Raw genomic sequence first — 20,981 nt, forward strand, 5'->3', positions numbered from 1 at the left:
TCTAATATTAGGGATCGGTGTCCATTGCAAAGCAACTTGATATCTAATAAAAATTTAAAGATTTAAACTTTTCAAGGGAAATGATTTATATGGCGTCGACATGCTTTTCAGTATGTATCGCCCGATCGCATTGAAAGTGATTTATTCGACCCCTGAGGTCTATCACGTTGGTACGTTGTACAAATGGTCATGTGGTGTGTTTTCTTGTCAAGACAGCTCTCCAACTACCTATGTTGAATGACCTGGCTAAAGTTGGCTGAGGCTCAAACGTTTACTGAGAATGACTTCTGCTTCTATTCATTCCCGATTCTGCTGTCTCTACCTTTCGAAGTGGTAGCAGAGAAAGAGCTATCGCAGACTTTGGTGCCACCAGGCTAACAGGTGTTTCTGTCACTACACAGCCCTGCGCTATGCACCTTTTAATTATGCTTGCCTCTGGGTTTAAATGGCCACACCTTTACTATAACCCCAATTAAAAAGCAAGCGCTTCTGGTTTAGGAGGTGGAACATGCTTTTGGATTCTGGAGTGTTGGCTTTGAAGTTATCATGAATAAATCATCTACTTGGTGTTTCATTCAAGCTCCAAATTAGAAATCGGATCTGCTGGTTTTAGCTTGAAGAAAATAATTTGTTTATTCACTCTGTTTTCTAGCCTGACCAGAAAGGGCTTTGTCTCTCATAGCATAATGAGACAGGTGTCTTTGGGCCTTAACTGTAGAGAATGTACTTGTGATCTGATTTATATTCAATGTTCCACTTGTGTTCTCTCATTTCTAAGAGGCTCTATTGAGCACTTAGTAATTATAACTGTTTTCATACTGATTCTTCAAAAGAGGTCAAGGTCAGCACCCCTGATCTCAGTGACAGTAAAGTAGTATAGATATTATAATCCAGGCCTCTATTTACAGGTACAACTGAAATGGCAAGGTGTGGTGTTAAATTTGCCCAGTCCTTCGGCATGAATCAAAAAAATCACAACACTTCACAACACTGTTGTATTTATCCTGGTTTATTTGAAAGAATTTGATGAGTTCATCTTTAAAAGATTGTAAAATGACAGAGGCCTTTTGTGCAAACAATAACAATTAAATTATTTTTCAAATGATTTGTGACTTCTTTGAGACCTCGATTGCATAAGAGGGAGAGAAAGGAGAGCGCTACAGAGGTGCTGAATTACAGTGCTTATTTAGCATTAAAATTTGTACTAATATTTTACATTAGCTGAGGAAAAGGTCTGTGTAAGCGTTTCGTGACACACCATTTTGGAATGAAAGGATACTGACTGAGCTTTTGAAGGAAGATTGATTGTGTTCAAGGAACCAGAACACTTAATTTGGAATCTCAAGTAGTCTTCTTGCCATTTATACTTAATATGCTGCATGTGCCCCCCACCCCAATATGCTTTAATTTTACACACTTTTTCTTCATAATACAATTGTTTCTTGCAATTTGTTTCATTTACTCACAGTACTGCACTGTAGTTCAGTGATACAAACACTCAAGCTGTGACTGAAGTAAGCTTTCCCTGATTTGTGTCATTGACACATCCCAAGGTCATTTGGTGCGACTAAACTATTCCCAAAAGATATCCAGCAACTATCACTAATGCATGACCTGCATATGCTGTTTCATACATGTTTCACATCATACATCACTTGATTGTGCAGAATGAAAGATTGCTAATATAACCTATCATAGACACATTGTGACATTATGTTACATTTAGCCCAGGAAGAATATTTACATTTTATATGTTGGCTTATTTCTGATTGGTTTATTGTGAGGAGAATAACAGCATGGCTCTTCAAATGGGCTCCCATGCAACGGAAAGGAAGTCAGTTTCTTATTACACCAGTCACATGAACCTACAAGTTCCTGGTTTCTCATGTTTTTACGATTGTACACAGTAATATACAGGCCCAGCAATGAGGGCTTATATACAGCTGCCACCTCTTCATGCTTGTAATTATATTTATGCTTTAACAATAACAAGAAACTTTATTCCAATAGATCCATATAATTTCAGCAACAGTGTGAACATTTCAGGTTTCCCGAGGCCTCTGTGCAATCCTGATACAATTAAAGGACACTACAATTGATTCACACAACCAGTGTGTGACTAGTGTATACTGAGTCTCTCATTTGCTCCGAACGCATAAATGAAATCAGGGAAGTCAATGTTAAGTAGGTCTCATGAGACAGTAATGTTAAAACATCATCATAGCAAATCCCCTCTTTCATGGTTTGTATATAATTTGGTTGCCCACAAACCAGTATGTAGAACAGGGTGATAATTTAGTGTTATTACAGATAATTATCACATTGGCATTTTCTTCAGGACTGTGACTTCTCTGTCCCTAGTGTAGAGAGCTAATGTACAGTGCCCACAGTTATTTCGATTTCAGCTCTCTCACCTTTACTTTCCCTCAACCTCTGCAGTTGTCTGTCATCCGGTCAATTTGCATAGCTTGCATCTTTATATATCATCCATTTATATAGTGTTGTGCAAACCAGAGTTAAAAAACTTTTAATTGCTCAGGTCTCAAGTAAAATCCAACTATCTTAGCATTTAAAATCTTTTCTCACCCATCAAAGCACCCAGTTTGTGCTGCACCCCACTTTGCTCAACGGGGGTAGGCTTTGGCATCGTGAAGACTTTGATTATGGGATCTATTTCGGTATAGTTCTACACATAGTTTAACAGGTAAACTGAAAATGTTCAAAGTCTGTTCTGTTGATATAACAAAGTTCACACTCTTGACAACTACTTCCCTTGCACTTATATTTTGTTTGCGGTTTTGACCAGTCAGATTTTCTTACCAGAACTCAGTTGGTGATTTTAGAAGGGGAGAGCATAACATTTGGCTTAGCAAATAGCAAATTAATTGTAAAAAGTATTTGTACACAAAATTCTCTAATTACATGTTAAAACATGTAATTATTTAGTTTCCGTGTGCATACACAAGTTTTGCAAGTGTACACAGTAAACCGTCATGTTTTCAAAACATGTCAAAAGTGAACTCTCAGCTAAAGTTAATACAAAACAGCATCAATAACCTTTTTTGTTAAATGCGTAATATATATATAGTACATGTTAAAGGCATCAGTCACAAAATATATAACATCATCCTGAAGTTGTGTAGTTGTGAGAAAAAGAAAAAAAAAAGCCATTATCTGACATGTTTTTTCACATAAAGGTTGCTGCTAGGTTTAAATTAAATGTTTGCGGTATTGTATTAGCTTAATATTGCTTGGGTATTGAGTAAATGTAGTAAATGTCTGATTTTCACAGAAACCCCTTAGATTGATGCTATTTGCCTTGTGGTAAGGGCATTAGTTTATTGTGTCATGCTCTTTAAATATCACCTTTCAAGGTTTACGTGTTACACTTTGAACTGTTCTAAAAAGTAACCAGCTAAAATCTCGTGACAGGGCGGTGAGGATATAGACCTGCTGAACACTTGACATTCTGCAGCACTGTCTAAATATAAGAGAAAGCATGCTTTTGGGAGAAAAAGGAAATTGTGTTCCCAAAACTACCTCAGCAAAAATGGCTTGGAGTGGGGATGGATGGGCTTCAGAAAACCATGCAGTTCTTCCCTCTTTTTTCACTATCACTATCAGTAAAGGCAACCCTCTTGCTCCTCACCCGTGGGCTGGTCACATGTCCCTTGCCTTTGTCACATGGTAGTGGAGGAGGCAGCAATGGGCAAGCTTGTTGTTTCAGTCCTAGTAGACAATGGGTCCCTGGTTTCCTGTTGTGCAGCACTGCAATGAAGTGCTGCAAGCCTCAGCACATTACATCTCATATCCTTCCCTGCCCTGCCTTGAACTTTACATGTGTGGGACACATACAGCTTTCTTTTTTTTTTTTTTTTTTGCTGAGCAAGATGCTGCTTTCCTTTGAAGGAAGAGCATTCAGGTTAAATCAACAGCCGGGATTCCCTTTAGGTCATTAAGAGTAAATCAAATCTGCCTGCTAACTCATTGTGCTTGCAAAATTTCATAGAAACCATCAACACAAATTTCCTTACCAAAAGCTTAGTAAATTCATAGAATGACTAGGGATTAGCCCAGTCCTCCCGAGAGCTGCACGATGTATCAGTTATTTGTATAGAGCAAGAGTTGAACAAAAAAGAAATTAATGATTTTGGCAGCCAGGTCTGATAATATTGGAGGAGTTCCAGAGAAGCATTCAAAGGTCCACATGTAGAAGAAAAACACAAAGATGGTTAAATAATTGATTGTTGCATATTTTTGCATTGAAGAATTAGCACTTGACAATTCAGCCACCAGGGAGCATAGTTAGATGTAACATGACAGTTGGACAATTATTCGATCTATAGTAGGACTGTCTGCGTCTTTGCATACTTTGCAATCATACTTTTTCTGCTGGCAAAGAAAAGTGCTGTGTGTGCTGTTTGTCATATTCACCAGCTGCATCATTACAACTGAGAGCTATGTAACTTAGGAAGTTTTGTATTTTTGATAAAGATTATTAGCATGTTGTTGAAAAGTGTTAGGTAGGACAGTCGTCATCAGACACTTGGCAAATCATTCTTGCAACAGGTAAAATATCGTCATGTTAACTGGATGTTTTATTGATAATTTACTGCATTTATATCAGTCAGTCAGGCAGCAACAGATGACTACTTTACTCACATAAAATCCCAGGGCTCTTATTTATGAAGATTAAGCTAAGAGGTTTCAGTGAGGCATATGCACATAAACCGTTCGCTCGCTCCCTCTAGTGCAAAAATTATTCCTGACTAGACATAAACATAATGTTATTGAAATTGAAAGTTTTAGTAAGGATAGAATGAAGTGGAACAAGGAGTCAGTGATATGCTAGCAGACTGACGATGGTAATGCATGGTGTAAATGTGAGTCACTGTTTCTCTTGCTGGTGATTTATTGCTGCCATTGCTCTCATTAGCTGGTGTTGGAAACCTACAGGTGATTCTGTTATTCCTTTTGACTGTGGTTTTTGTTCTGTTTTTGTTATTGCACTCTTTCTTTAAACTAGCAATTCAATTAAATTAACCTGGTTGTAATTAGCTTTTGATAATTTGACAGGGTTTAGGCTAGAATGTGCCCATCAAAGCTTGTACTACTTGTCTAAACATAATAACACTATGCCACACTAAGGCCAGACTAAACGACTAAATGGGTTTCTACCCTGGTTGTAGTTCCACTGGTTTTACCTGCTTTCATCCAAATTCCTGATCATTGATGTCACAGCAGCATTGGCCCATAGCAGTGTTAAAGCAAAAAGTTTCCAGAGAAAACAAGTCTGACAGACCAGATCCTGGTATGGTCTATCTTCCAGCAGTGAAACCTCTGTGTGTTGTAGTTTAGTACTGGTTTATTTTAAGAGACAAAGGTAATGTACTGTGATTACGCTGTGCTGTTCTTTCCTGTGTTACAAATGCATTTCATTGTGAATGAAAGGACTTCCTGCTGGTCCCAAAATAGATGACAGATAGTTGAGAGATTTCTTGATATGTAACTCTGTGTATAATGTGTCACAATAGTCCAAAAATATTTTCTAATAAACTATAGCCTGCTTAGAAATGTCTTAGTCTGGTTCCCAAATATTAGTTAATTTAAAGAAAGTCAGTCAACGACATTACTCATAGATCTCAGAACCACAGCACAGGGTCTTGTGATATAGAAAAGAAAGAAAAATGCCCTTGGCTTTGTTTATTTCAAGAAAGACAGTAGCTTTTGTTCTTCAAAAGTAAACTATTAGCAGTTATTACTGAAAACGCGTGTATTCAGGGTCGAAAGTGTAATCTCTGCGGTCCCTGTGTTTGATGCTTGAATAAATGTTGCCTCAGTAAACAAGGCTTCCATACTGAACAATGCCAATAACTGTATGATGTCACCCTTTGTAGCAGTAAAAATGTAACAGTGGTAAAAGCTTGCTACAGATCAGTTTTCAGTTTTTGCCTTAGCTGGTAGTATTACTTGTTCTGTAAGGTCATTTATTACTGTGTCATTGAGAGAAGACCAGTTTACTTACTGTTGGAAAAATGTGGGTGTGGCAGTTCTGGATGGAGGGTGTGTCCTGCCATTGATAAAAGGTATTCCCTTTTCACTGAGCAGTTCCTGGAACTGTAGTTGGTGTTTGCTGATTAGGACTCAGCTGTGGCAAATCGCTGACAGTGGCTCAAGCTTTTATAATTTCTACGCTTCAAATTTATATCCCAATATAGGTAATTTTATATCCCAATAAAGTATTTTTTTTCTTAAAATTATTTATATATACATACATACATGAAATGAATGGCAATTTCTATTATCTTTTCTCCTTTTATTTATAAAACACACAATTTATATGAAATGACAACAAAAAACACGCTAAAAATAAATAAATAAAATACAAATAATAAAGGGACAAACTCCCTTCAAAATATCTGGTGGTGCAATGAGTTTTCAAGTAATGCACATTTCAATTAGTTTTCTTTTCGCCAAATTTGTGTCGCATTTTAACGCCTTCTCTGTACTGTTCTTCATGCTGTGTCTTTAAGTGATAGAAAAGATTAGACATGCCATAGACGTGTCTACCGTGTCCTATGGTAGACATTTATGCTGCACTACGTTCACCACCAAATATAGATCAGTTTTTGCGCTTTCTGGCAAGCATAAGAAGAGATCCAAAACTACACTTGACATTTAGAAATGAAGGTACCACGATACATACATTTGTACAACTGTGTTGTATTACTAATGGGAAAAGTAGAGGTTGAGTTACGACAGCATTACGCAGTCTATGGGTAATGTTTGTGGTACTTTCATTTCCTTCAGGCTATGTCATTTTCCATTGATTAGCAAAAAGGGGAACTGTTTCTCTACCATTTGTATTTTGTGAAATATTAGCATTCTATGCACAATGGTTTGTTTTTGTATCAAAGTCTTGCGACTCCTTTGTGGCAGCCAGTGTATAAGACTGTGTGTGCCTTGGCTGTAAGTTGGGATGCAGAGTTTGCCAGCATTATCTGCTGAAAATCTGTTCACTAACAGTTTCAGCCTTTTCACGTAAGTTAAACCTTTTTCTACGTTTCCTGTATTAAATTGTTTGGTCTGCAATGATACTATCAAGTCTTAGAAACTTGGGTAGCACTGCTGAACTCAAGGATACTTTAGCTGGTTTATTGTTGTGTGCCTTAGAATTGAAATTAGTGTTTCATCTCATTTGCTTAGCAAAATCAAGAGCATGTGATGTCAGTACAGGTGTCAAAATTGTCCTAATACAGTTCAGCATCAGTGCCAAATATTATCTAATCCAAATGCAGTGTGTTGAAAGAAGTCAGATCAGATATGTTTCTGGTAGTCAGACTTCAATGTGACTAAAGCCTTGTGCAATAGTTTCCGCTTTTGCCTTGAGAAATTGGCACTGGATGAGCTCTCCACCCAGCCCAATTCTCCAAATGTTGTGACGAGCTCCATGTGTGCAAAGAGCTGCTTGGTGTCAGGCATGGTGACCTCATTGGCTGGCTGTGGTAGCGCGAAGCAGATGAGCAGCCTTCCTGTTGGGGAACTATTGTTTTGCCATCATTGGACAATTTATGTAATTTTACTTTTTTTCATTGCTCTGCAAAATGTGCCTGGAGTTCAGTCTTCCGGCAAGCCCATCTAAAAGGGGATTAAGATCACAAATGAATACTGTTATGAATTATCTCATCAATTTAAAAAAATGGTTTAATTAGTTTTTTCCCTTTTTCTCAAAGCTCCAAAACTTAGGCATCAACCCTGCCAACATAGGCTTCAGCACCCTCACCATGGAGTCAGACAAGTTCATCTGTGTCCGGGAGAAGGTGGGCGAGCAGACGCAGGTGGTGATCATTGACATGGCAGACCCCAATACACCTATCCGCAGGCCCATCTCAGCTGACAGCGCCATAATGAATCCAGCCAGCAAGGTCATTGCACTTAAAGGTATGGTAGTGTATTGGCACTACAGCAGCTGTTTTTCTTGAAATCAGTGTAGGCTTTACCAACAACATGATATTACTTCAGTGATATGTTTTAACTAAACCCATGTAAGGGGTCTGAAGCATTCAGTTCTTAAGTTTGTTTAGTATAACAGCAGTTTCCATTTAATATTTATAAGTATTTCAAAATATTGTCATCTATTTATGTTCATACACATCCAGCTATTTTAGTTTTCCAGTATTAAGACGTTTTTACTGGTCAGTGTGTATGTTTTTCCCAAACATCTGTCCTGTAAATATTCAAATAGCATATTTTTATTCTTTTTGTTCAGCATCCATGATTGCTTTGACTTTTTTGTTGTTTTTGTTTTTGTCTTTTCTATGTTCTTTGTTTTTTGTTTTGTTTGTTTTGTTTTGTTTTTTACTTTACTGCTTTCTTATCTGTTTGCAGACGGTGAGTTGAACTTTAACTACTTTGCTGGCGAAGTAAAATCCTGTTTTCAAGACAGTATTTACAGACAAATTTGAAACTTATAAAATTATCCCATTTAGTATTACCTTCTACTGTAGAAATCTACTTTTCTGCTTACAAACTACATTGAGTGAAATTTTTTCACTGTTTGGTACTAAGCAAAAGGTACCACACAATACAAAGACCATTTAAATTGTACCAAAACCTTTTAAGTTGATACCTAAAAGGTTTTGGAACAATACTAATAAAGTCTGTAATATATCGGCCTAGTTTTTGTATATACATATGTTCAACAAATTTCTGGATCATTTGGGGGATTTTTTTTCCGCATCTAGGTCATTGGAAATATTTCTTTGTAAACAGGATTTAGCTTTCACAGCCTTATAGCTTGCTGGCATCCATCATTTTTATTATTCGTACAAGTGATTTAGAAACCATTTTACATGTGGTAATACTGTGAGTAAAAAATAAATTTCATTTTAATTCCCATCTTCTCAATTTCCATTTTGAAATCCTTGTCATTTTCCATCTGTCAATTTGCAATTACCCAAACCTTTTGTTTCACTTGATTTCCAGCTGTCTGTCATTTTTATTGCCTAAAATGATTTGAAACTTGTCTTCTCATGGTTCTCTCTTCCTATGATTACCTTCTGCTCTTAGTACTAGAGACCTATCGTGCTGACTTGCAAGTTGTGTGGCTGCTGGCATCTGATAGCAGCATTAATTATATTCCGAATGGGAACTGGATAAGGGTTAAGAAGAGTAACCTGTGAAGCTTAATTGTCAGGGTGTGAAAGTTTGGAATTGGGTTTGAATTTTATCACCATTAAGAGGAGGTTGAGGAGCACTGATCCAAGAGCTGAACACCCTGATGCATCCATCTGTGTTTTCAGTTCTCAGGCTTGCCCCTTTCCAACTATTAAAATTACGTTTTATAAGCCAAACAAGTTGTGTCTTAGAAATTTTGGCCAATCTGTATCCCTGTGGTCCTAGTTTGTCTCGTGAGTGGACATCAAAGTCTTTTTAGGTCCTGCAAGTTTTCTTTTAAAGCTATTTTATTGCATTAACTAATTAAGCTCATCCTTAGGGCATTTGTAGTACCGCATGGTTGATCTCATCTATTTTAACTTTTATTGCTGTGTAAACCTCGTTAGGCTGCATGTGTGTTCTGTGTATGTGCTGCTTAAGAACATTTGGTAGTTTTAAGGATTTTCAGTGTTAGTTGTGGAGTGCAATAATGGGCAACACAACATTTTTGTGGTACGTCACAGTGGTGTCATTGGTACAAAAAGGGGAGCTATAAATTGTCTAAACTAGTTTCTATTAGTTCTGGTTTATTGCAGAAAAAACGGACCTGAGCAAGAGTGAGCATTATTGTAGCTGTAATACTGCGCACCAAGCTACCTAGTAAAATGTTACACAGCTAACACACCCAGTTCTTTGCTTTCAGTTTACATTGGTAACCAAAAGGGACTTTCATCCCTACACTTCAAAGTCCTAGGACATCACAGAAAAGGCTTCCTGATTTAAAAACTGTGCACTTTCACAGTAGGCATTTCCCAGATCATTACAGCAAAGATAAATAGTGGGACTTTTCATCAGTGTGATGAGGAACAGGTGGCTCAACTTAACTGGTATAGCTGTAGAAAGCTTCATGTTGTTGTTGGGTAAAGTTGTAGTACCTGTCTCACTAATGCAGTGTTCGGCCAGTGTAGACCCTTCCTCCCACTTTCCACCACACTGTCTACCCTGCTCAGTCAACCATTACGATGATTCTCTGCCGAGCTTTTCATGTGACACAGTATCAAGCCTTTCCATGTAACCTCGTCTGAAGGATGGACACATTGTGCGCACACACCTCCAACAGTGGATCATTTTCAATTAAAACCCCTTTGCTTGCTCTTTAAATTTTGGCTGCTGCTGCAAGTGGACCATTTACCACACTGCTTATTCTCTGATTCTATGGCTCATTGATGGCAAAATGATCGTGACGGTTGTGCTAACGCATTGGTCTTTGCTTTTTCTCACTGTGTTGACGAGTATTGAATAATGAACAAACAAGGAAGTCACACTGCTTCATAATAAGGCTTTAGCTCACTAAATTAACCCTAACTAATGACAGAAAAAAAAAAAACATGCAGGTGAGTGAATTTTTTCATTTAGTCTCTGGTCTGTTATCCAGACCTCACAATACATATTCATCTTCCAATTGTAGATAATCAACCATAATCATTAATGGAAACTTTTTCTGTGACACTTGTCTAAAAGTCTCCCTTAATTGTGCGTCTAAATGTATGTTTAACTGTTTGACTATTTGGCCCAGATGCAGATGTGTTGGCCTTTTTTGTGAGTTGTTTGTTTCTTGTCTCTGTCTGCTTTGTTTCTCTCTTTGAAGGCTGTTCATATGATGGGGTGGGCCACGTAGTCGGATATAACAACACAAGCCACATACTGAGTACACCTATGAAAGCTCTTAAAAAAAGTTGCAAGGCAGTTTGGCGATAGGTTTTTTTTTTTTTTTTTTTTTTTTTAAATGCATCATGAATTGTGCTTAGAAAGAGGTGCGTATGTATTTAGTCATTCTCACTCACAGAGGAGAAGTAGCAACTTCAACCTTCTCTCTCTGTTTTGCTGACTGTATTGTTTATTAAGTTAATACACATTGAAAATAACTTTCCACACCCATATTTACCTATAATTCAACATGAGTCTAGCCTTAGACAACTCAACAGTTAAGCGTTTTTATTGACCTGTAAATTCAAAATGCACGTCTCAAATTTAGAATAGAAGGAATTATTTTGCTTAGAAGTATGCATAATTTATGCTTTGACCCTTTTGTGTAGCCTCTTCGGAGGTCAAAATTTTATTTGCTTGTAATTTTCTGTGCAGGACTCACCACACTTCATATAATACAATTTCCGACTACAGCATGTATGGCATCCCCTATCTATCAGTCATGGTGGCGTTGCCTGATGACCTCTGTGCCATGACCAATTTTACAAATTTGAATCTCCCTTTTCTATTAAAGTTTGCTTGTCCTTTCAATCTTTGTGTGTGTGTGTCTTTGTAGACATCCTGTTAGAAATTGTAACCGTTTTCTGGGGCCTGGCTCCTGTCCCATTTCTCCCTCCCTCTAGCCGCCAAAACTCTTCAGATCTTCAACATCGAGATGAAGAGCAAAATGAAGGCGCACACCATGACCGACGATGTTACCTTCTGGAAGTGGATCTCTCTTAACACAGTTGCACTGGTGACTGACAATGCTGTCTACCACTGGAGCATGGAGGGTGACTCACAGCCTGTGAAAGTCTTTGACCGCCACTCAAGCCTGGCTGGCTGCCAGATCATCAACTATCGCACTGACGCCAAGCAGAAATGGCTCCTGCTCATTGGCATCTCAGCCCAGGTAATTTGCTGCCCATGGTGGGCAGTTTAGTTCCAAAGACATTCCAGTTGTGAGGTTTTTAGGACAGTGAAAAGCGAAAAGTTAAGTGTGTGTGTGTGTGTGTGTGTGTGTGTGTGTGTGTGTGTGTGTGTGTGTGTGTGTGTGTGTGTGTGTGTGTGTGTGTGTGTGTGTGTGTGTGTGTGTGTGTGTGTGTGTGTGTGTGTGTGTGGAAAAACCACACTGAACTTATTGCAGCGTTTGTCAGTGAAGAAATTGTGGTTTGAGTGTATCATATCTACATATACACATCTGTGCATGAGATTGCACAACACTAAAGGGTAACTATTTAGGACTGCAACATTGAAAACGTCATCTAACACAGGAAGTAACTTGTTTGAATTCTCAACCTTTACCATTGGTTAACCAATTATTTTTTGCATATTCTACATTTTTTTAGCAAAATCGAGTGGTGGGGGCCATGCAGCTCTATTCTGTTGACAGAAAAGTTTCTCAGCCCATCGAAGGCCATGCTGCCAGCTTTGCACAGTTCAAGATGGAGGGTAATTCTGAGGAATCAACTTTGTTTTGCTTTGCTGTCAGAGGCCAAGCTGGAGGAAAGGTAACAATGGTGATCACATAATAGGAATGAAGTGAATATTAGTATAATCATAGGAAAACCCTCCTGTGTTATTTTTTTTTTGATAATGTTTTGTCTTTCACACAGTTGCACATCATTGAAGTGGGTACCCCGCCAACTGGCAACCAGCCATTTCCAAAGAAAGCAGTAGATGTGTTCTTCCCTCCAGAAGCACAGAATGACTTCCCTGTGGCTATGCAGGCAAGTTTTCATAACTGAAAACCTGGCTCAGATGGATAATAAACTACCTTTCATAAAATCTACAAAAAGCATGTAGATAATACGCATTAAGTCTGGCATCTGAACAACGTTTTCACAGGACAGCAAAAGTGTTCCCTTACGAAACAGCCAGCATTGTATTCATTTACTTTGATTTGTAGCTTCTGAAGAACACTAATTGCCTTTCAATTATTCAATGTCTCTATGAAGAGGCCTCTTTTCTCTTTACATTAACAATTACAGCAAATCTTATCTATTCTGCAAAAATGTTTTCATTCTTGACAGATAAGCTCAAAGCAAGATGTGGTTTTTCTCATTACCAAATATGGCTACATCCACCTGTATGATCTGGAGACAGGCACCTGCATCTACATGAACCGCATCAGTGGAGAAACCATCTTTGTCACAGCTCCACATGAAGCAACCTCCGGCATCATTGGGGTCAACAGGAAGGGACAGGTAAAAATGTGAAACAGCGTTCACCCTATGTGCTCAGGGAAATTATGTTAATCTGCATGGCTGCTCAGTCTCCTTAATGCTAAAGTAGAATTTTTTTATTGATGAAACCAAATATTCTTTAAAACCTGTCACAACACAAACACATCTTGATTATTTACATCTTATGTCATCTGCAATCACATGTTCAACAGATCTGATGTGTTATTGAATGTAGACAAGCACAGCATCAAACATCAGATCCAGTATGGGGTAATCTCCTTGTTTATATTTCATCATCAGGATAACCCAGACTTTGGCAGTATGCATCAAAATAATCCAAAGTGTAGTGTTACACACAGAGGGTGGAGAGAAGGTTGTGTTTCACCGCTTTTGTATCGCTGAACCAGAGAGGAGAACTGGATCCAGCTAGCTGATGAATAATGTTCCAGCCAGGCCACACACCACATGAATTATTAAGGGAAGAGAGGAAAGCTGATCTGAGGCAGAGGCGATCTCACTCATGCTAGTAAATTACATATGTCTGTGTGCACAGAAACACGTACACACAGACAGTAATCTGACAAAAAAATAAACCACTGTCTAATCCCCTTGGTCCCTACAGTCAAGTAGGTTGGTGACAAACAATATTTTTAATGTGATAAATATAAAATATAAAAATATAGGTCACCACAACCATTTGTCTTTTAGGTCATTGCTGGTTAGCTAGAATATACAGTGAGGAATGATAAATACATTTTTGTCAAATTGTCGCTTTGATACTTATCACAGTTCTTAGGTTGAAGGTAAATGTAAACAATTGTTTTGAAATTAAAACCTTTTGAAAGATAATCCATTTTGTAACTCAGCTGCAATCAGAATGAAGTTGATAGATTTTTATACAGGACTAAATGGTGGCTAACCACTGTGTTGTGCTGTTGCTATGCCGTCAAACCATACTCCATAGTTGCTTGCAAAACGTTGATTTTAAAGCTGTGAATTGACATGAAGACATTTTCTACAATATGTATTTAAACACAAAGGTCTCTTAGAAAAGCAAAGACAAGTGATTGGCTGGTTTGTTCTTAAATGTTTCAATCTCTATTGAACCCCTCTAAATTTTCTATTGAGAGCTATGGACTAGGTAGTGCCCTTTTTTTTTTTTTTTTTTTTTTTTTTTTATTATTCTGAGCATTAGGTTCTCTGATGGTTTAACTTTGACTTCGTTGTGTGTATGTGTGTGTGCGCGCGCGCGCTAGGCATAGCCTCACAATGACACATTATGATGATAGCTGCAGACAAACCAGAGAGGGACAGAGGAGGGAAAAGAATGAGACAGGGCGATTTACCAAGTGTGGGGTGGGACCACCACCTATTAGCACATGATGTGATGTGAGAAGCACAGCCTGGGGCCCTCGATCCTCTTGGTGCTGGTCCTCCCATCCGGTGAAAACTCCACCTTATCTAAGACATCAACATGACAGTGACCTGTGATGTCTGCCCTGAAATTGTACTACTGTGTGTTTGTGTCTGTGCTAGTGTATGACTTGATACTGCCGCTCATGTGTCATCTGTTGCTTAGTGCTCCCTTACACAGCTATGCTAGCATTTTGACTGTTTTTTTTTTTCCCCCATCAGGCTCTCATCAATGTATTTAAATTGGATATTATTATTATTTGATAGCATTAGTAATTGAAGGATTTGGTTGAATGTTTATAGCAGTTCCTTTTGTTAATTACTAACCCAAATGATCAGAGGGATTCTTTAATCTGCCATTTGAAGGAAAAAGGCTTAGGTCAGTATCCAGGCTTTGCTTGTTTTAAACATTCCTATGTTTGTAATCATCTCTGAACTTAATCTCTGCCTTTTCATCTCTGATAGTACATCCTCTGTGTCCACAACGGATAGGCACTAAATAGAACATCTTGACAGGGACTTATTTTGACTACTACTTTTATGTATGTCTATTTGCTATTACAAATGACTCTAATTTGTCCACCAACATTATAGTAAGCAAGTGGCAAGAAGAATGAGGTCTATTCACCCATGTTAAAAGCTGGGGTACTGACCTGCTGGGCTTATTTGTAGAGGAGCAACACTGGCTGTCTTTCTCCTTCAGCCCTTCCCCCCCTTGCTAATCTCTGCCACAGAATGTGAATCAGGAAGGTGTTAATTAATGTCAATGTGATCTAGATGTATCTTAAGTTGTGTTCAAATCAAATGGATCATTCATTATTTCACACCCAGTTTGACTCACTATGGGGCTGTGGGTAAAACATTGACCAGATATTGCATAAATGATAAAAGCACACGTCAACAGATGTGAAAGTGGTGTGACTGGTATGGGGCACACTACTCTGCTCTATCACTTACTGGACTCTGACAGATTGCCTTGAAATGTATACACTACTAGTCAAAAGTATGGACACACATTCTAATTCAAATGAATAGGAAATTGTGGTAGTGTACGTACATGACTATAAGCAAATATAGCCCTATTTAAAGTTAAAGGATAAAATCTGGCACTGTGTTTTGTACCATTGTACCCTTAACTGTCTAAACTGTTCTCTGTACTTTCTTGTTATGCAGGTGCTGTCGGTGTGTGTGGAAGAGGAAAACATCATTCCCTACATCACCAATGTACTGCAGAATCCAGATCTGGCCCTCCGCTTAGCTGTTCGCAACAACCTTGCTGGTGCTGAAGAGCTTTTCGCCCGCAAGTTCAACAACCTGTTTGCTGCTGGCAACTACTCAGAGGCTGCCAAAGTGGCTGCCAATGCACCAAAGGTACTTACAGGGTTAATCAGCGGCAAATTGCCTGTATAAAAATGTTGTTCAAGATAAATGTGGTTGTGTTGGATTTCATCATGTGTTTTATCAATTGTCTAGATCTGTTCTTACCTTCAGTTGTCCTCTCCCTCAGGGCATCTTGCGTACCCCAGACACCATCCGTCGCTTCCAGAGTGTTCCAACTCAACCTGGCCAGACCTCCCCTTTGCTGCAGTACTTTGGTATTCTGCTGGACCAGGGCCAGCTCAACAAGTTTGAGTCTCTGGAGCTATGCAGACCTGTCCTCCAGCAGGGACGAAAGCAGCTTCTGGAGAAGTGGCTGAAGGAAGACAAGGTATTGCGGAGCGCAATCTCAACCTTCACTCACAGGAAGGCTTTTTTCCTGAGCAGGCCATTTGTTTACACATTTCTATTATCTTGGATCATGTGGATCATTGTTATGTAAGCAGTTTCTCTGTGAGGCATTTTGTGTTGCTTTTATATATGAAAAGTGCCATAGATTGGGACTATGATTTCATACAAATTAAATTTTTAGCTTATATTCAGAATATAGTACATTTGAATATAATTATATGCCTGTGCATTTTCTTTGATTATAAATGTTTCCCACACATTAAAAGTAACCTGTATAGATACAATATAGAAACCATAGTATATACATAAATTTGTGAACAGTCAAATTTTCCACAAAAAATCCTGAATTGGTTCTCATGCTAATGGTTTTTGTCATTCATTTCAGCTGGAGTGCTCGGAAGAACTGGGTGACTTGGTGAAGGCAGTGGATCCCACCTTGGCTCTCAGTGTATACCTCAGGGCCAACGTCCCCAATAAGGTCATTCAGTGCTTTGCAGAGACTGGTCAGTTTCCCAAGATTGTCCTGTATGCCAAGAAGGTATGTCTACTGGCTGAGACAATAATTGATGTTTAAGTTGTGCTAATTATTTCCATTAATTAATTTTTATTTTATATAAATTTTTTTCCTCTCCAGGTGGGTTACACCCCAGACTGGATATTTCTGCTGAGGAATGTGATGCGAATCAACCCAGAACAAGGCCTACAGTTTGCCCAGATGCTGGTCCAGGATGAAGAACCTTTGGCTGACATTACACAGGTCAGAGGAAGGGAAGATGGGTTTCTAGTGGACATTTTTATGACTTATTAAAAGCATTTGTACATTTCTTGTACGACACTTTCATATGGATTAAGATCAGTGTTGTAGAAACTCAAAAATAGAACCATGTGGGCTGGACAGATTTTGAGGTTTTAGTGAGATCTGACTGTTTTTAAATAAAGATCATCTTTGTGACCTTGTGCATTTCAAGTCTGTAGTTCATAGATCGACCCTAAACCTTCCTCAAAGTGTTTGACTGAGTCACATGATGCACCACTATCTGTGGGCCTATCCTGTAGTATGGAGGAAATCCAGCTCCTGCTTTGCTTCCTCTGACTGCAAACTCTCTGCACTGCAAATCTCAACTGCTGACACAGCTTTCCTTACTGCCTAAAGTTCTGTACTGAGAGGTAACAGGAATTTTAAGAATAAAACGCCTTGCATCAGAGGCCGTGCTCAATTGTTGAAGGAAGAGGAAATGTGTTGTATTCAACACAGTTTCAAGCTTTAAGGGAAGTGTGTAGTGTTCTTGGGTATCAAGTTTAATCCTTCTAGAAGTGCAGAATTCTATTACACTATCGTGCTGTCTTTTTTTGGGGGGGGTTAATAGTTAAAGTCCTCTAGTACTTTCATCTTAACATTCAATGGTTGTAACAATTACACTAACATGTTCTCTCTTCCTCTACTGAATCATGTAACAACGTATCTCTATTTTTCCAGATTGTAGATGTATTCATGGAGTACAACCTGATCCAGCAGTGTACTTCATTCCTCCTGGATGCTTTGAAGAACAACAGACCATCAGAGGGACCTCTGCAGACCCGCCTGCTTGAAATGAACCTTATGCATGCTCCACAGGTGGACCCATGTGCACACATTTTACTAAAAGGAATTTGATTATTCATGAAGCTGGAAACTGTTTTCTTCTAACTCTATGATTGCTTCATGTCATCGGTGCAGGTAGCTGACGCGATTCTGGGCAACCAAATGTTCACCAACTATGATCGCGCACACATTGCCCAACTGTGTGAGAAGGCTGGACTCCTACAAAGGGCACTGGAGCACTACACTGACCTGTATGACATCAAGCGGGCTGTGGTTCACACACACCTCCTCAACCCAGAGGTAGGTTAAAGCTACCAACTGAGGGTAATTTGTCAGTAACGCTACTGCAGAAACTTCAGTAACTACATGTTATACAACCAGTCACAAAAACTTACATTACCTCTTGCTTTTTCAGTGGCTGGTGAACTTCTTTGGCTCACTGTCAGTGGAAGACTCTCTTGAGTGCCTCCGGGCCATGTTGTCAGCAAACATCCGCCAGAACCTGCAGATCTGCGTCCAAGTGGCTTCCAAGTATCATGAGCAACTCACCACACAGGCACTTACTGAGCTCTTTGAGTCCTTCAAGAGCTTTGAGGGTGAGATCTGAAATTTAATCATGGCAGATGTTTTAAAATTTCAATATTTTATTTGTAATTACAAAATAATCTATGTGGCTACAAAACAAATATTGGCTTGTTCATAGGCACCAGTAGTGTTTAAAAAGAGTAGCTAAAACAAGCCTTAATTTACATGAAGTAAATATGTTAGTAAAATGGCCCGATTCACCTGAATAATTCTGTATTCACAGTAAACATTAGATTTGTCTCAGTTTCAGCCATTCCCTCTGGCCCACATACTTGGCAAAATCTGTCCTATCTATCTATTAGACAAGTAGGTCAGAGAAAAAAAAACAGTACAATCAATTGATTGTGCCGAATGTCCTGGAGCTGAATTAGTGCAGTTCCTTTACCATTACTGAAATAATGGCACATGAAGGTTAATTAAGACAAATTGGCAAGAGACAAACTCGAGTCAGAGCTGGGCTTAGGTTGCTCCATTTAGACTTTTTTTTCCTCAGGATAGTATTAGTTGATTGAATGCTGTCATAATGGTCGAGCTGTAGGTATTCATGCTGTATTCATATATAACTTTCTTTGTCTTTTAGGTCTGTTCTACTTCTTGGGTTCCATTGTGAACTTCAGTCAAGACCCTGAGGTTCACTTTAAATACATTCAGGCCGCCTGCAAAACAGGCCAGATCAAAGAGGTGGAGAGGATCTGTCGAGAAAGCAACTGCTATGACCCTGAGCGCGTCAAGAACTTTCTTAAGGTATACCTGCAGGAAAAGCAGAACTGGTTACTGACAGCCTTTTGCTTCCTTTGTCTGGTCCTTCCATTGCTTCTTTCCCAACTACATTCAAGTTTCTATACATTACGGGTCTTTCTGTAGCTATCTATGCTCTTGACTGTGGTTAAAGTGTTGAAGTCCAGGTGCTGTACTCCATGTTTGAGGACGTTAAAGACATTCAAGAAGTGTCTCTTTGTGTTTAGTATGTAGTCCTGTAATATGACCTCAAGTCCATGCAGCATGTTCTTGAGCGGTATTGACAAAGTGCACAATCCCAATTTGTCACTCCTGAGGAGTGACGGAGAATAACTGAGGATGGCAGAAGCACGCCAGTGATGCATTGTGTACAGAGAACAAGTAGTCAATGCTGCCTCATGATACCTTGGCAATTTGTCACTTTCTGCCTGTCAACAAGTGCGAAAGCTACTTTGGCATACGTCCGCTTTCTGACTGTAATGCGAGGCACACTAATTCCGAAGCTAACCATCCTCTAGCTCGTGAAAACACATGGCGTCCATTTGTTGTATTGCTAACCCTTTTGTTTTCTTTCCGTCCCCCTGATGTTGCTTTATGTAAATTTTAGATACTCTAGCAGGAAAATGCCATCCCAAATTCCATTTTCAGTGATTCTGAAAAGGTCTTGTATCCAATCATACTACACATTGAACACTCCACAACAAACATAAATGTATTCTTCTAAGTGCAGGGGTTAAAGAAAATCACCCTATGTCTGTTTTGATGATGGTCAAAATATCTTGCTGACTGGAGTTGCTCTCCCTCTGCTCTGTGTGACAAACAGGAAGCCAAGCTCACTGACCAGCTGCCGCTCATCATTGTCTGTGACCGATTTGACTTTGTCCATGACCTGGTCCTCTACCTGTACCGCAACAACCTCCAGAAGTACATTGAAATCTATGTTCAGAAAGTAAGATTCAGTTAAAAAGCATTCAAATGTCTTTCATTGCATGTTATATTGCAGACAAAGGCTAAAGATTGATTATTTGTGTCTCAGGTAAATCCTAGCCGTCTGCCTGTTGTGGTTGGTGGACTCTTGGACGTGGACTGCTCAGAGGATGTCATCAAGAGCCTTATCCTGGTTGTCAGGGGGCAGTTTTCCACTGATGAACTGGTCGCTGAAGTAGAAAAGAGGAACAGGTGCTGACCTATTCCATCATAATGTGCCAGTTCTTTGAGAGTTTTTAAAGTTGAAGTTCAAAGTATAACTAATTGCAAAGCAGAGAATGTCTGTCTGGTGCACCAAGTAGGACCTGATTTTCATCCTTTAATATCCCCATCTTGCAGACTGAAGCTGCTACTGCCTTGGCTGGAGTCACGTATCCATGAAGGTTGCGAGGAGCCCGCCACCCATAATGCCTTGGCCAAGATCTACATCGACAGCAACAATAACCCTGAACGCTTCCTTAGGGAGAACCCATATTATGACAGCCGTGTGGTGGGAAAGTACTGTGAGAAGAGAGATCCCCATCTGGCCTGTGTGGCCTATGAGAGAGGACAGTGTGACCAGGAGCTGATCAATGTGAGAAAGAATTTTTGTACTCACTTGCCTCTTACTATTTATCCAAATGTTTCAGACCAGTTTGCTTTCATGAATGTACTGCATTCAACTTAATATTCTGTTGTCATCTTTCTCCTTTGCACATCAGGTCTGTAATGAGAACTCCCTGTTCAAGAGCTTGTCTCGCTACTTGGTTCGGCGCAAAGACCCTGAGCTCTGGGCTAGCGTGCTGCTTGAGAGCAACCCCTACAGGCGACCACTGATAGACCAGGTGAGGAACATAGAGGCAAATTTAATGTTCTTCAAT

At 39.2% G+C, this 20,981-nt stretch overlaps 1 protein-coding gene across 3 annotated transcripts in view; it reads left to right on the forward strand.

Moving 5' to 3' along the window:
- cltca (clathrin, heavy chain a (Hc)) overlaps window positions 1-20,981 on the forward strand; it is a 29,526-nt gene that overhangs the window by 777 nt on the left and 7,768 nt on the right. Inside the window, exons 2-19 of one of the 3 annotated variants that reach the window (XM_029518605.1) lie at window positions 7,734-7,941; window positions 8,389-8,391; window positions 11,547-11,815; window positions 12,252-12,413; window positions 12,519-12,632; window positions 12,936-13,109; window positions 15,675-15,872; window positions 16,009-16,209; window positions 16,615-16,767; window positions 16,864-16,986; window positions 17,707-17,844; window positions 17,947-18,111; window positions 18,227-18,407; window positions 18,977-19,140; window positions 19,958-20,083; window positions 20,171-20,313; window positions 20,461-20,695; window positions 20,823-20,945. In XM_029518605.1, coding sequence (XP_029374465.1) covers window positions 7,734-7,941; window positions 8,389-8,391; window positions 11,547-11,815; window positions 12,252-12,413; window positions 12,519-12,632; window positions 12,936-13,109; window positions 15,675-15,872; window positions 16,009-16,209; window positions 16,615-16,767; window positions 16,864-16,986; window positions 17,707-17,844; window positions 17,947-18,111; window positions 18,227-18,407; window positions 18,977-19,140; window positions 19,958-20,083; window positions 20,171-20,313; window positions 20,461-20,695; window positions 20,823-20,945 — 2,880 coding nt within the window. Of the gene's footprint in view, window positions 1-7,733; window positions 7,972-8,388; window positions 8,392-11,546; window positions 11,816-12,251; window positions 12,414-12,518; window positions 12,633-12,935; window positions 13,110-15,674; window positions 15,873-16,008; window positions 16,210-16,614; window positions 16,768-16,863; window positions 16,987-17,706; window positions 17,845-17,946; window positions 18,112-18,226; window positions 18,408-18,976; window positions 19,141-19,957; window positions 20,084-20,170; window positions 20,314-20,460; window positions 20,696-20,822; window positions 20,946-20,981 lie in introns of all 3 variants that reach the window. The other 2 variants (XM_029518604.1, XM_029518606.1) reach the window with 2 other exon arrangements.

Source organism: Echeneis naucrates, chromosome 14 (genome assembly GCF_900963305.1).
Source record: "Echeneis naucrates chromosome 14, fEcheNa1.1, whole genome shotgun sequence".
Taxonomy (NCBI): Eukaryota; Metazoa; Chordata; class Actinopteri; order Carangiformes; family Echeneidae; genus Echeneis; species Echeneis naucrates.